The 14167-nt window shown below is 40.7% G+C and overlaps 1 protein-coding gene across 3 annotated transcripts in view; it reads left to right on the top strand.

Moving 5' to 3' along the window:
- LOC118369413 (protein FAM13A-like) overlaps positions 1-14167 on the top strand; it is a 52971-nt gene that overhangs the window by 38215 nt on the left and 589 nt on the right. Inside the window, exons 10-19 of one of the 3 annotated variants that reach the window (XM_052498649.1) lie at positions 1027-1072; positions 2159-2330; positions 8916-9126; positions 9263-9404; positions 10429-10510; positions 10733-10941; positions 13338-13421; positions 13513-13620; positions 13735-13937; positions 14065-14166. In XM_052498649.1, coding sequence (XP_052354609.1) covers positions 1027-1072; positions 2159-2330; positions 8916-9126; positions 9263-9404; positions 10429-10510; positions 10733-10941; positions 13338-13421; positions 13513-13620; positions 13735-13937; positions 14065-14166 — 1359 coding nt within the window. Of the gene's footprint in view, positions 1-1026; positions 1073-2158; positions 2331-8912; positions 9127-9262; positions 9405-10428; positions 10511-10732; positions 10942-13337; positions 13422-13512; positions 13621-13734; positions 13938-14064; position 14167 lie in introns of all 3 variants that reach the window. The other 2 variants (XM_035753788.2, XM_052498650.1) reach the window with 2 other exon arrangements.

Raw genomic sequence — 14167 nt, 5'->3', positions numbered from 1 at the left:
ACGAACTAGCCTGATTGTCATCATTACAGCGCCACAGAAAAGGGATAATAAAACAATTCTACAAGACAATCGTAAATAATGTATTCAGTTTCTGAAGCATTATCCCTCATTCTTAATATATTCTTAGCCCACTTCACTAAATAGGTATTAACTGATAAGAATATAAGGACATATAATAATGTATTTGACTTCCTTAGCGCTTTTCATTACAAAATAAATCTCAAAGCGCTTCAAAAGCAATAACCAATAAAAACTTGTGACAAGGCTACAGCAATTGTAGCTAGGTCATACATAGTTGTGTAGAAACAGGAGTTCTAAATTTGGACCAGCCAGACAAATCTGTGGCAATGCCTTTTTCTCTGTATGTTGTTTTGAATTCAGCATTGGTGTCCTGCAGATCAGATTCTCTCCACTAGCTGAACTCAGTGCTGCAGAAGTAGGTTAACAGAACACAGCAGTGCCTACAGTCATGACTCGGATATGATTCCAGTCCAAATAACGACAGTCATATCTAGTCACGAGGAACATTCAGCCGTCACCCATTCAGGGTGGCACAGCACTGCCTGTAATGTACTGCTGCTAAATGCAGCTAAATTCTTAATTGATTTAACTAATTGTTATTGTATGGAACTAGATTCTTCATTGATTTAACTTATGATAATTGTAGCCATCACCATTAATTGAAAAGCAATATATTTTTTATCACCCAGGGCTCTTAGGCTGCATTTGTAAAGGCAGCCCAATTCTGATCTTTTCTCCACTAATTGTTCTTTTGACCAATCACATCCGATCTTTTCAAAACAGATCTTTTTCAAAACTGAAAAAAAAAAATCCTAATTGGTTGCCTGTGTAAACGCATCCTTCGTCAAAACCGCTTATGATAGTCAGATATTATGATATCCCATTAAATATTATTTTAATATGCCCATTCTGACCTGTAACAAATTGAATCATATAACAGTTTTATTTATTTACTGTGATAGCTTTGCAGTTGATTTCTTTCAACGTAAAATGTTTAATTTTCAGCATGGCTCGAATGGCCGATGGAATAAACCTGTCTGACTCTGAAAAGGTAACTATATCCTCTGAAAGTCAAGATAGTATTTCATTTATGACATGAGACACTATATCAAGGTACATCCTATAATTTAGAATGAGAAGAGTGACAAATACAATGACAAAAACATGATGTATGGTTATTTTTGAACAGCTCAGAATATAATGGTTCACTTCAGTTCTCATATTAGATAATGAGTTAATTAAAGATATGTGTCTTTTTAATTCATACTACAGTATATATTTTCTGAAGTGGAATACTTTTGCATTGGCTAAAGGCTAGTGTGTGTCCATACTGGTTAGTGTGTGTTAGCGTTTATGCGTGTGTATGTGTGTGAGTAACAGCCCCCTCCCTCTCATCTTTCTCCTCTCTGACGCACACGGCGAGCGGGAGGTTCTAGAACATCACCAAATCATGATGTCAAACGAAACAAAATGAACCACTCTTTCCCCCACCCTAGCCCATATTTATGCATATAAAGACATTTTATCCTAGTACTGCTGCTCACACTGAGCTAACAACGTCAGCCTCTGCTCTCCAGTTAGAATGCTCAGCCTCACAACGTTACCACGGAGACGCCCCCCCACATCATATACCCACACGCGTGGTTTTCCTGACGTTTCCCTGGCGCTATGAATAATCCATGTGGAGGAGAGCTGGAGCAGTAGAAGGATCACTGGGAAAGCAGACAGACTGGGAAAACACATATATGGATTCTACTGAATCAGGGAATAGAGGAGTGATAAGGAGAACACACAGTGATCCTACGCCCGAAGGGATCTCACCGTTCTGAGGAACCGGAGAACGCTGTCGCACACACAGGGATCTAACGACTGGGATCACATGTGGACCCAGGTCTGATGAAGCCAAGGAGAGAGCTGAACTGAGACGAGCCCCATTACGTGACCGTCTTACACTTTGATAACTGAGGTGTGGGGCACACGGACACAACACAGGATCGCTTCCCCTCAGGACAAGCCCAGGGCCAGCATCAGGCTTTCTCCAACCACCTTCTCAAACCTCTCCACCCACCCCAGACAGAGAGTCAGCACCCTCCCCCAGAACCATAATTCTGAAGACATGTTCTGCTTCTGTTTCCAGAGCCCCTCCCTCAAGCAGCAAGCTCTGGAGGCTGAGCTGTGCCCCTCGCCACCCGGAACCCCTCAGGAGCACCTGGATCACCCCCCTTGTACTAAGGACCACCAGAACCTAACCCCATCTCTCCACTCCCTCCCAAAACAGGAACAGGACATCATCAGTACCTCACTGACAGGTAGGAGAACAGCACCTTCTCTCTCCATATTTTTATAAACCCTCATCTCCTTGTGAGCATATTTGTTATTCTTGCACTGTGTGATATCTTGTACACTATGATATATATATAGTGCTTGTTTCAGTGAATGAATCGCATCTCTTCATCTGTCTTCGTTTGTCTTATGGTTGGTATCAGTCTTATGGTTAGTATAGTATCAGTCTTATGCATGATATCAGTTTTATGGTTAGTATCAGTCTTATGGATGATATCAGTCTTATGTTTAGTATCAGTCTTATGGATGATATCAGTCTTATGTTTAGTATCAGTCTTATGGATGATATCAGTCTTATGGTTAGTATCAGTCTTATGGATGATATCAGTCTTGTGGTTAGTATCAGTCTTATGGTTAGTATCAGTCTTATGTTTAGTATCAGTCTTATGGATGATATCAGTCTCATGGTTAGTATCAGTCTTATGGATGATATCAATCTTGTGGTTAGTATCAGTCTTATGTTTAGTATCAGTCTTATGGATCATATCAGTCTTATGGTTAGTATCGGTCTAATGGATGATATCAGTCTTATGGTTAGTGTCAGTCTTATGGATGGTATCAGTCTTATGGTTAGTATCAGTCTCATGGTTAGTATTCGTCTTATGGATGATATCAGTGTTAAGGTTAGTATCAGTCTTATGGATGATATCAGTCTTATGGATGATATCAGTCTTATGGTTAGTATCAGTCTTATGGTTAGTATAGTATCAGTCTTATGGATGATATCAGTCTTATGGTTAGTATCAGTCTTATGGTGAGTACCAGTCTTATGGATGATATCAATCTTATGGTTAGTATCAGTCTTATGGATGATATCAGTCTTATGGTTAGTATCAGTCTTATGTTTAGTATCAGTCTCATGGTTAGTATCAGTCTTATGGATGATATCAGTCTTATGGTTAGTATCAGTCTTATGGATGATATCAGTCTTATGGTTAGTATCAGTCTTATGGATCATATCAGTCTTATGGTCTAATGGTTAGTATCAGTTTTATGGATGATATCAGTCTTATGGTTAGTATCGGTCTAATGGATGATATCAGTCTTATGGTTAGTATCAGTCTCATGGTTAGTATTGGTCTTATGGATGATATCAGTGTTATGGTTAGTATCAGTCTTATGGATGATATCAGTCTTATGGTTAGTGTCAGTCTTATGGATGATTTCAGTCTTATGGTTAGTATCAGTCTCATGGATGATATCAGTCTCATGGATGATATCAGTCTTATGGTTAGTATCAGTCTTATGGTTAGTATAGTATCAGTCTTATGGATGATATCAGTGTTATGGTTAGTATCAGTCTTATGGTTAGTATAGTATCAGTCTTATGGATGATATCAGTCTTATGGTTAGTGTCAGTCTTATGGATGATTTCAGTCTTATGGTTAGTATCAGTCTCATGGATGATATCAGTCTTATGGTTAGTATCAGTCTTATGGTTAGTATAGTATCAGTCTTATGGATGATATCAGTCTTATGGTTAGTATCAGTCTTATGGTGAGTACCAGTCTTATGGATGATATCAATCTTATGGTTAGTATCAGTCTTATGGATGATATCAGTCTTATGGTTAGTATCAGTCTTATGTTTAGTATCAGTCTTATGTTTAGTATCAGTCTTATGGATGATTTCAGTCTTATGGTTAGTATCAGTCTCATGGATGATATCAGTCTTATGGTTAGTATCAGTCTTATGGTTAGTATAGTATCAGTCTTATGGATGATATCAGTGTTATGGTTAGTATCAGTCTTATGGTGAGTACCAGTCTTATGGATGATATCAATCTTATGGTTAGTATCAGTCTTATGTTTAGTATCAGTCTTATGGATGATATCAGTGTTATGGTTAGTATCAGTCTTATGGTTAGTATCAGTCTTATGTTTAGTATCAGTCTCATGGTTAGTATCAGTCTTATGGTTAGTATCGGTCTAATGGATGATATCAGTCTTATGGTTAGTATCGGTCTAATGGATGATATCAGTCTTATGGTTAGTATCAGTCTCATGGTTAGTATTGGTCTTATGGATGATATCAGTGTTATGGTTAGTATCAGTCTTATGGATGATATCAGTCTTATGGTTAGTGTCAGTCTTATGGATGATTTCAGTCTTATGGTTAGTATCAGTCTCATGGATGATATCAGTCTCATGGATGATATCAGTCTTATGGTTAGTATCAGTCTTATGGTTAGTATAGTATCAGTCTTATGGATGATATCAGTGTTATGGTTAGTATCAGTCTTATGGTTAGTATAGTATCAGTCTTATGGATGATATCAGTCTTATGGTTAGTGTCAGTCTTATGGATGATTTCAGTCTTATGGTTAGTATCAGTCTCATGGATGATATCAGTCTTATGGTTAGTATCAGTCTTATGGTTAGTATAGTATCAGTCTTATGGATGATATCAGTCTTATGGTTAGTATCGGTCTAATGGATGATATCAGTCTTATGGTTAGTATCAGTCTCATGGTTAGTATTGGTCTTATGGATGATATCAGTGTTATGGTTAGTATCAGTCTTATGGATGATATCAGTCTTATGGTTATGGTTTAGTATTTCAGTCTTATGGTTAGTATCAGTCTCATGGATGGATGATATCAGTCTTATCAGTCTTATGGTTAGTATAGTATATCAGTGATATCTTTATGGTTAGTATCAGTCTTATGGTTAGTATAGTATCAGTCTTATGGATGATATCAGTCTTATGGTCTTATGGATGATTTCAGTCTTATGGTTAGTATCAGTCTCATGGATGATATCAGTCTTATGGTTAGTATCAGTCTTATGGTTAGTATAGTATCAGTCTTATGGATGATATCAGTCTTATGGTTAGTATCAGTCTTATGGTGAGTACCAGTCTTATGGATGATATCAATCTTATGGTTAGTATCAGTCTTATGGTGATATCAGTCTTATGGTTAGTATCAGTCTTATGTTTAGTATCAGTCTTATGTTTAGTATCAGTCTTATGGATGATTTCAGTCTTATGGTTAGTATCAGTCTCATGGATGATATCAGTCTTATGGTTAGTATCAGTCTTATGGTTAGTATAGTATCAGTCTTATGGATGATATCAGTGTTATGGTTAGTATCAGTCTTATGGTGAGTACCAGTCTTATGGATGATATCAATCTTATGGTTAGTATCAGTCTTATGTTTAGTATCAGTCTTATGGATGATATCAGTGTTATGGTTAGTATCAGTCTTATGGTTAGTATCAGTCTTATGTTTAGTATCAGTCTCATGGTTAGTATCAGTCTTATGGTTAGTATCGGTCTAATGGATGATATCAGTCTTATGGTTAGTGTCAGTCTTATGGATGGTATCAGTGTTATGGTTAGTATCAGTCTCATGGTTAGTATTGGTCTTATGGATGATATCAGTGTTATGGTTAGTATCAGTCTTATGGATGATGTCAGTCTTATGGTTAGTATCAGTCTTATGGTTAGTACAGTATCAGTCTTATGGATGATATCAGTCTTATGGTTAGTCTCAGTCTTATGGATGATTTCAGTCTTATGGTTAGTATCAGTCTCATGGATGATATCAGTCTTATGGTTAGTATCAGTCTTATGGTTAGTATAGTATCAGTCTTATGGATGATATCAGTCTTATGGTTAGTATCAGTCTTATGTTTAGTATCAGTGTTATGGATGATATCAGTCTTATGGTTAGTATCAGTCTTATGTTTAGTATCAGTCTTATGGATGATATCAGTCTTATGGTTAGTATCAGTCTTATGGATGATATCAGTCTCATGGTTAGTATCAGTCTTATGGATGATATCAGTCTCATGGTTAGTATCAGTCTTATGGATGATATCAGTCTTATGGTTAGTATAGTATCAGTCTTATGGATGATATCAGTCTTATGGATGATTTCAGTCTTATGGTTAGTATCAGTCTCATGGATGATATCAGTCTTATGGTTAGTGTCAGTCTTATGGATGGTATCAGTCTTATGGTTAGTATCAGTCTCATGGTTAGTATTGGTCTTATGGATGATATCAGTGTTATGGTTAGTATCAGTCTTATGGATGACATCAGTCTTATGGATGATATCAGTCTTATGGATGATATCAGTCTTATGGTTAGTATAGTATCAGTCTTATGGATTATATCAGTTTCATGGTTAGTACCAGTCTTATGGATGATATCAGTCTTATGGTTAGTATCAGTCTTATGTTTAGTATCAGTCTTATGGATCATATCAGTCTTATGAATAGTATCAGTCTTATGGTTTAATGGTTAGTATCAGTTTTATGGATGATATCAGTCTCATGGTTAGTATCGGTCTAATGGATGATATCAGTCTTATGGATGGTATCAGTCTTATGGTTAGTATCAGTCTCATGGTTAGTATTGGTCTTATGGATGATATCAGTGTTATGGTTAGTATCAGTCTTATGGATGATATCAGTCTTATGGTTAGTATCAGTCTTATGGTTAGTATAGTATCAGTCTTATGGATGATATCAGTCTTATGGTTAGTGTCAGTCTTATGGATGATTTCAGTTTTATGGTTAGTATCAGTCTCATGGATGATATCAGTCTTATGGTTAGTATCAGTCTTATGGTTAGTATAGTATCAGTCTTATGGATGATATCAGTCTTATGGTTAGTATCAGTCTTATGGAAGATTTCAGTCTTATGGTTAGTATCAGTCTCATGGTTTGTATTGGTCTTATGGATGATATCTGTCTTAAGGTTAGTATCAGTCTTATGGATGATATCAGTCTTATGGTTAGTATCAGTCTCATGGTTAGTATTGGTCTTATGGATGATATCAGTCTTATGGATGATATCAGTCTTAAGGTTAGTATCAGTCTTATGGTTTGTATAGTATCAGTTTTATGGATGATATAAGCTCTCTCAGTATTCGCTTTGGGTGGGTGTATCTCATGCTTGCTAGTCGAGTCACGATGCACCAGGATGCAGTTGGAGAATTGGCCCATATTCACAAACAGTGAAGGAGTGCTCTTCTATGATCAGTTTTGTTTTTTAAATCAAGATGAATAGGGGGGGTGGCTGATCCTAGATCAGCACTCCTACTCTGAGACGCTTTGTGTATACGGGCGGATATATTTTGAATATAAAGTAATATACACTGAGTATACCAAACATTGCAGCCCCCCTCTGCCCTCAGAACAGCCTCAATTCATCAGGGCATGGACTCTACAAGGTGTCGAAAGCGTTACACAGGAATGCTGGACCATGTTTTTAATATTTTTTATTTATTTATTTACTTTTACACCCTTTTTTCCCCCAATTTCATGGTATCCAATTGTTAGTAGTTATTGTCTTGTCTCATCGCTGCAACTCCCATACGTCCTCCGAAACACAACCCAACCAAGCCGCACTGCTTCTTAACACAGCGCGCATCCAACCTGGAAGCCAGCCGCACCAATGTGTCGGAGGAAACACCGTACACCTAGCGACCTGGTCAGCATGCACTGTGCCTGGCCCGCCACAGGAGTCGCTAGTGCGCGATGAGACAAGGATATCCCTGCCTGCCAAACCCTCCCTAACACGGACGACGCTAGGCCAATTGTGCGCCGCCCCATGGGCCTCCCGGTCGCGGCCGGCTGCGACAGAGCCTGGGCTCAAACCCAGAGTCTCTGGTGGCACAGCTAGCACTGCGCCACCCGGGAGGCACTTGCTGGACCATGTTGACTCCAATGCTTCCCACAGTTGTGTCAAGTTGGCTGGATGTCCTTTGGGTAGTGGACTATTCTTGATATACACAGAAAACTGTTGAGCGTGAAAAACCCAACAGCGTTGCAGTTCTTGACATGCTCAAACCGGTGCGCCTGGCACCTACTACCATGCCCTGTTCAAAGGCACTTAAATATTTTGGCTTGCCCATTCACTCTCTGAATGGCACACATACACTATCCATGTTTCAATTGTCTTAAGGCTTAAAAATCCTTCTTTAAACTGTCTCCTCCCCTTCTACACTGATTGAAGTGGATTTAACAAGTGACATCAATAAGGGATCATATCGTTCACCTCGATTCACCTGGTCAGTCTATGTCATGGAAAGAGCAATTCCTAATGTTTTGTACACTCAGTGTATAATATAAAATATGCCATTTAGCAGACACTTTTATCCAATGTGACTTACAGTCATGCGTATATACATTTTACATATGGTATTCCCAGGAATCAAAACCACTACCCTTGTGTTGTGAACACCATGCTCTACCAACTGAGCTACAAAGGACCAAAGTGAAGGACTGAAGTGAAGTCAGTTGTTTTTGACATAGACTGACCAGGTGAGTCCAGGTGAAAACTATGATCCCTTATTGATGTAAATTGTTAAATCCACTTCAATCAGTGTAGATAAAGGGGAGGAGACAGGTTCAAGAAGGATTTTTAAGCCTTGAGACATAGATTATGTATGTATGTCTGCCATCCAGAGGGTAAATAGGACAGGTGCACAATTACATTGCTAGCTTTTCTATCATTTCAAACCTGTTGGTCTTCATTTAATTTATGTACTTTTACCACTGTTGTCTCTTTCTCTCCTCCCTCTGCCCTCTGTCAGAAGCTAGTCCGGTCCAGAGGCCCTCCGTGTCTCTCTCTGAGGGCAGTAGCAGTGAGTGTCTGATGACCCCTAGTCCCAGTCCTCTCCTTCAGCGTCTTGCAGTGGGTGACTGTCCCGTACCGTCCCCCCGCAGCCACAACCTCAGCTTGGGCCATCGCTTCAACACGGACCCTGAAATGGCCCCCTCCCCACCCTGCTCACAACACATCAGGATGTATGAGACTGTGTCCAAGTGTTGTGTGTTTGTGTTCAGTTTTTGTGTTTGTGTGTGTGAGGTGGTGCTGGACATGTTTGTACGGTATGTAATGGATAATGGCCATTTACCATTCTCGCTCTCCCTCCCTCCTCAGGGCTCACTACACAGTGAGGACTGAACCAGCAGAGGGCGCTAACAAGGCCCCATCGGTCACGACGCTCAACAGACACATCCAGAACGTGAGGAAGAGGATCAGACGCTTCGAGGAGCACTTTGAGCAAGAGAGACAGTACAGGGTGAGACAGTGAAACCGTGAAACATTATTTACAACCCCATTATAGCCCAGATCCCAACCTTTTAGTTTCTGAATGAATCCATGGTTTGACTGATGATGGTTTTAGTGAAGACTGTCTCATAAAGATAAAGGAATGTATTTTCTTCTGCTGAGTGAGAGAATCAAAGCCACAGACAGTCATATCTCCTCTCCCTCTATGCCAGGCCAGTTTAGACTGTTCAAATCACGCTCTCTTTCTATCTCTCTGTCTGTCTCAGCTGTCTGGGGCTGAGAAGCAGACTTACCTTCAGTTTCCTTTCCTAAAGCGCAAAGTCATCCCAATACCAGCTGCACAGAGCCTTTGGAAGATGAAATCCAGCATTTTTTGTGAAAATGTTGTAGATTTTCAAAAAGTTCAGCTACAAAGGTGCAGAATTATGGGGAATTACTCTCCTTTTATGCATATTTCACCAAGAAATGTCATACACATCAAATCAAATATTATTCCTGATAAAAAAAAACCCATTAAAATAAGAATATTGTTTGCAGAGACAGTGAACACAATTACACACATTTCTCTTCTGATGAAAACAATGCGTTATATTCTGTGAACACTTAAAATAGCTTTTTTCCCCCACTGATGACATTTAAAGTTTTGTGAAAGGTGTTCTAAGATATGCCAATCAGGTACTAAGGCAAGGCAATTATCAGAAGTTCTGTAAATGTATTCAAGCATTTGATTATTGCTGTTCTGCTATAGATACGTTTCAAAGCAGATCCAAAAATTGCTTGTAGACAAATGAGAAAAACTGTAGACCGATTCAAGGACAAGACTTCACCTACTGGACGTTTACAACCATTACACTTCTGTCTTTTCCAGGGCTGTACTTCTTCATCTAGTATAGCGCATATATTTAGTGTGGCTCCACCTAGTGTTTATGGACTGATAATAACGATAGGATATAGTTTGCCAGATACAGTATGATGAACATACTTTTTTCTATGTGTAATATATTAATGAGGTGTGTGTTGTTTTTCTGTGACAGCCAGCACACAATGATAGGACTGCCCATCCTGAGGTGTCTAGACTGATGCGGGACCTCACCAAGTCTCGAAAGCAGCTCAAAGGTGAGTCCTTGACGAGGTGCAATCAGATGTGTTTAGAAACCCCTGTGTGAATAGATGCTGAATGTAACACCAAGACACACCACTTGGTGGCTGTAGAATGTTGTTTATATTCGTTATTTATGTCATTTTGATGTTTTTTTCTTTGTGGAGGAAGGACATGTATTCTGAATCTATATTGATATTTGTATGGCTGTTGTATATTATCAAATGGAACCTGTGTAGAGCTGAAGCTGAAACAGTATGCAGAGGGGCTCAGAGAGCAGCACAAAGAGGGAAACACAGGGACATGCAGGTCCACAAGTGAACCCAAGGGGCCGATGGAACACTACCACAACAGTAACAACAAACCCTCACTGGAGGAGACCATTGATAGCCTGATGAAGAGACTGATGGAGAAACGAGAGGAGGAGGAACTGCCTGATAACATCAAGGTAAAACCCCACATAATGGTAATACGATGGAAATGTGCGTATAGGCTGTGAAAGGACCTATTCTCTAACAAAGATTAGGCTACTCTTGATTAGCTCAAATCAAATGTTATTGGTCACATACACATGGTTAGCAGATGTTATTGTGAGTGTAGCAACATGCTTGTGCTTCTAGTTCCGACAGTGTAGCAATATCTAACAAGTAATCTAACAATTCCACAACAACTGCCTAATACACACAAATCTAAGTAAAGGAATGGAATAAGAATATAAAAATATGGATTAGCAATGACCGAGCATGATAGGCAAGATGCAATAGATGGTATAGAATACAGTATATACATATGAGATGAGTAATGCACGATATGTAAACATTATTAAAGTGGCATTATTAAAGTGACTAGTGATCCATTTATTAAAGTGGCATTATTAAAGTGACTAGTGATCCATTTATTAAAGTGGCCAATGATTTCAAGTCTGTATGTAGGCAGCAGCCTTTCTGTGTTAGTGATGGCTGTTTAACAGTCTGATGGCCTTGAGATAGAAGCCATTTTTCAGTCTCTCGGTCCCAGCTTTGATGCACCTGTACTGACCTCGCCTTCTGGATGGTAGCTGGGTGAATAGGCAGTGGCTTGGTTGGCTGTTGTCCTTGATCATCTTTTTGGCCTTCCTGTGCTGTAGGTGTCCTGGAGGGCAGGTAGTTTCCCCCCCGGTGATGCGTTGTGCAGACAGCACCACCTTCTGGAGAGCCCTGCGATTGTGGGCGGTGCATTTGCCGTACCAGGCGGTGATACAGCTTGACAGGATGCTCTCAATTGTGCATCTGTAAAAGTTTGTGAGGGTTTGAGGTGACAAGCCACATTTCTTCAGCCTCCTGAGGTTGAAGAGGCGCTGTTGCATGTTTAGTTTGTCTGGAAGCAAGACGTGTAGTTCGTAATTGTCTGTAGACCCTGCGACATACATCTCGTGTCTGAGCCGTTGCGACTCCACTTTGTCTCTATACTGACATTTTGCCTGTTTGATTGCCTTGCAGAAGGAATAACTACACTGTTTGTATTCGGCCATATTCCCAGTTACCTTTCCATGGTTAAATGCGGTGGTTCACGCTTTCAGTTTTGCACGAATGCTGCCATCTAGCCACGGTTTCTGGTCAGGGTAGGTTTTAATAGTTACAGTGGGTACAACATCTCCTATGCACTTCCTTATAAACTCACTCACCGAATCAGTGTATATAAATCGATATTATTCACTGAAGCTACACGGAACATGTCCCAGTCCCCGTAATCAATCTTGAAGCGTGGATTCCGATTGGTCAGACCAGCTTTGAATAGTCCTCATCACGAGTACGTCCTGTTTGAGTTTCTGCCCATAGGAAGGTAGGAGCAAAATGGAGTCGTGGTCAGATTTGCCGAAAGGAAGGGCGAGGGAGGGCTTTGTATGCATCGCAGAAGTTAAGAGGACAATCAATATGCTGATAAAATGATTTTGCAGGTTTTCCTACTTACAAAGCATGTAGAGGTCTGTAATTTTTGTCATAGGTACACTTCAACTGTGAGGGACAGAATCTAAAACAAAAATCCAGAAAATCACAAGTTATGATTTTTATGTAATTAATTAGCATTTTAATATTTGGTACAGGAACCTTTGTTTACAATTACAGAGATCATACGTTTCGTGTATTTCTTGACCAGGTTTGCGCACACACTGCAGCAGGGATTTTGGCCCACTCCTCCATACAGACCTTCTCCAGATCCTTCAGGTTTCGGGGCTGTCGCTGGGCAATACGGACTTTCAGCTCCCTCCAAAGATGTTCTATTGGATTCAGGTCTGGAGACTGGCTAGGCCACTCCAGGACCTTGAGATGCTTCTTACGGAGCCACTCCTTAGTTGCCCTGGCTGTGTGTTTCGGGTCGTTGTCATGCTGGAAGACCCAGCCACGACCCATCTTCAATGCTCTTACTGAGGGAAGGAGGTTGTTGGCCACATGAGTTCCTGTATGTTGTTACAATTACACCACGAGCGTGAGGCATGAAACATATACGCCCACCCTTCTTCTTACCGGAGAGATGTTTATTTATGTCGGCGTGACGCAAAAAGAATCCCGGTGGCTGTACCGACTCCGACAGCATATCCCGAGAGAGTCATGTTTCCGTGAAACAGAGTATGTTACAATCCCTGATGTCTCTCTGGAAAGCAACCCTTGCCTTAATTTTGTCTACCTTGTTATCTCTGGATTGTAACATACTGGACATTAGCTAGTAATATACTTGGAAGCTGTGGGTGGTGTGCACGCCACCCACCGGAGGAGGGTGTTATTCTGTCAGTGTAATTGTGGTGTTGTGTATTAGTTTGGTTCTGGCCTGGTTTCTGACTGTATTACCACTGCTGTGTTCTTGCAGGAAATGACTCCAGCTCAGATGGCTGTGGAGAAGGTCACCCTGCAGAAGTGTCTGCTCTACTTTGAGAGCCTGTATGGGCGACCGGTAAGACTGCCCGGTGTTCCTTGTAAATGTCCTATTTTGTGTAGCTTCTCAATAATTTTTTTTTTTTAACCATGTATTTGTGTGTTTTCAGAGCACCAGACAGGAGAAGACTCTGATGAAGCCTCTCTATGATCGCTACCGCCAGGTCAAACAGCAGCTCCTGTGTTCACCCACCACCATCCCTGTCATCACCACCATAGTGAGTCTGTCTCACACACACACACACACACACACACACACACACACACACACACACACACACACACACACAGTAACTACAGTCTCTCAGCCTCTGTGCTCTGTTTCCCTATAGGAGGAAGAGGAGGGTTCTGATGAAGAGTGTGTGAAGGACAGCACCTGGCTACCTCATACAGCGCTGCGTTGTGTGTCTTCAGATGAGTCACTGCGTCTGCCGCATAGTGAAGTGCCCAATATGCCCCTGGTGTCACCTCTGGAGGAGATCAAAGGTCTTCAGCCGCCCAGTGTCACCACGGCAACACTGCACGAGGCATCAAGGTATTCTCTCCCAGGTGTAACTTCTCTCGCCAGTGCATAGAGGTTGATTTGGGATTGGGCAAGTGAAGTGTTGAGGCCTTGCTGTATGTATTCAGTCCTCTCCCTGACCACTTCTATTGTACTGTAGGTCAGAGTTACTGGAGCAGCTGAGGGTGACGCGAGCTGAGAAGAAGAGACTCCGTTCAGCTCTCCGAGCCTTTGAGGACCACTTCTACACACAGACCGGCCGG

The sequence above is a fragment of the Oncorhynchus keta genome, chromosome 36 (assembly GCF_023373465.1).
Source record: "Oncorhynchus keta strain PuntledgeMale-10-30-2019 chromosome 36, Oket_V2, whole genome shotgun sequence".
Lineage (NCBI taxonomy): Eukaryota > Metazoa > Chordata > Actinopteri > Salmoniformes > Salmonidae > Oncorhynchus > Oncorhynchus keta.
The sequence above is the reverse complement of the archived record's forward strand: the minus strand, read 5'-3'. Positions and strand labels throughout refer to the sequence as shown.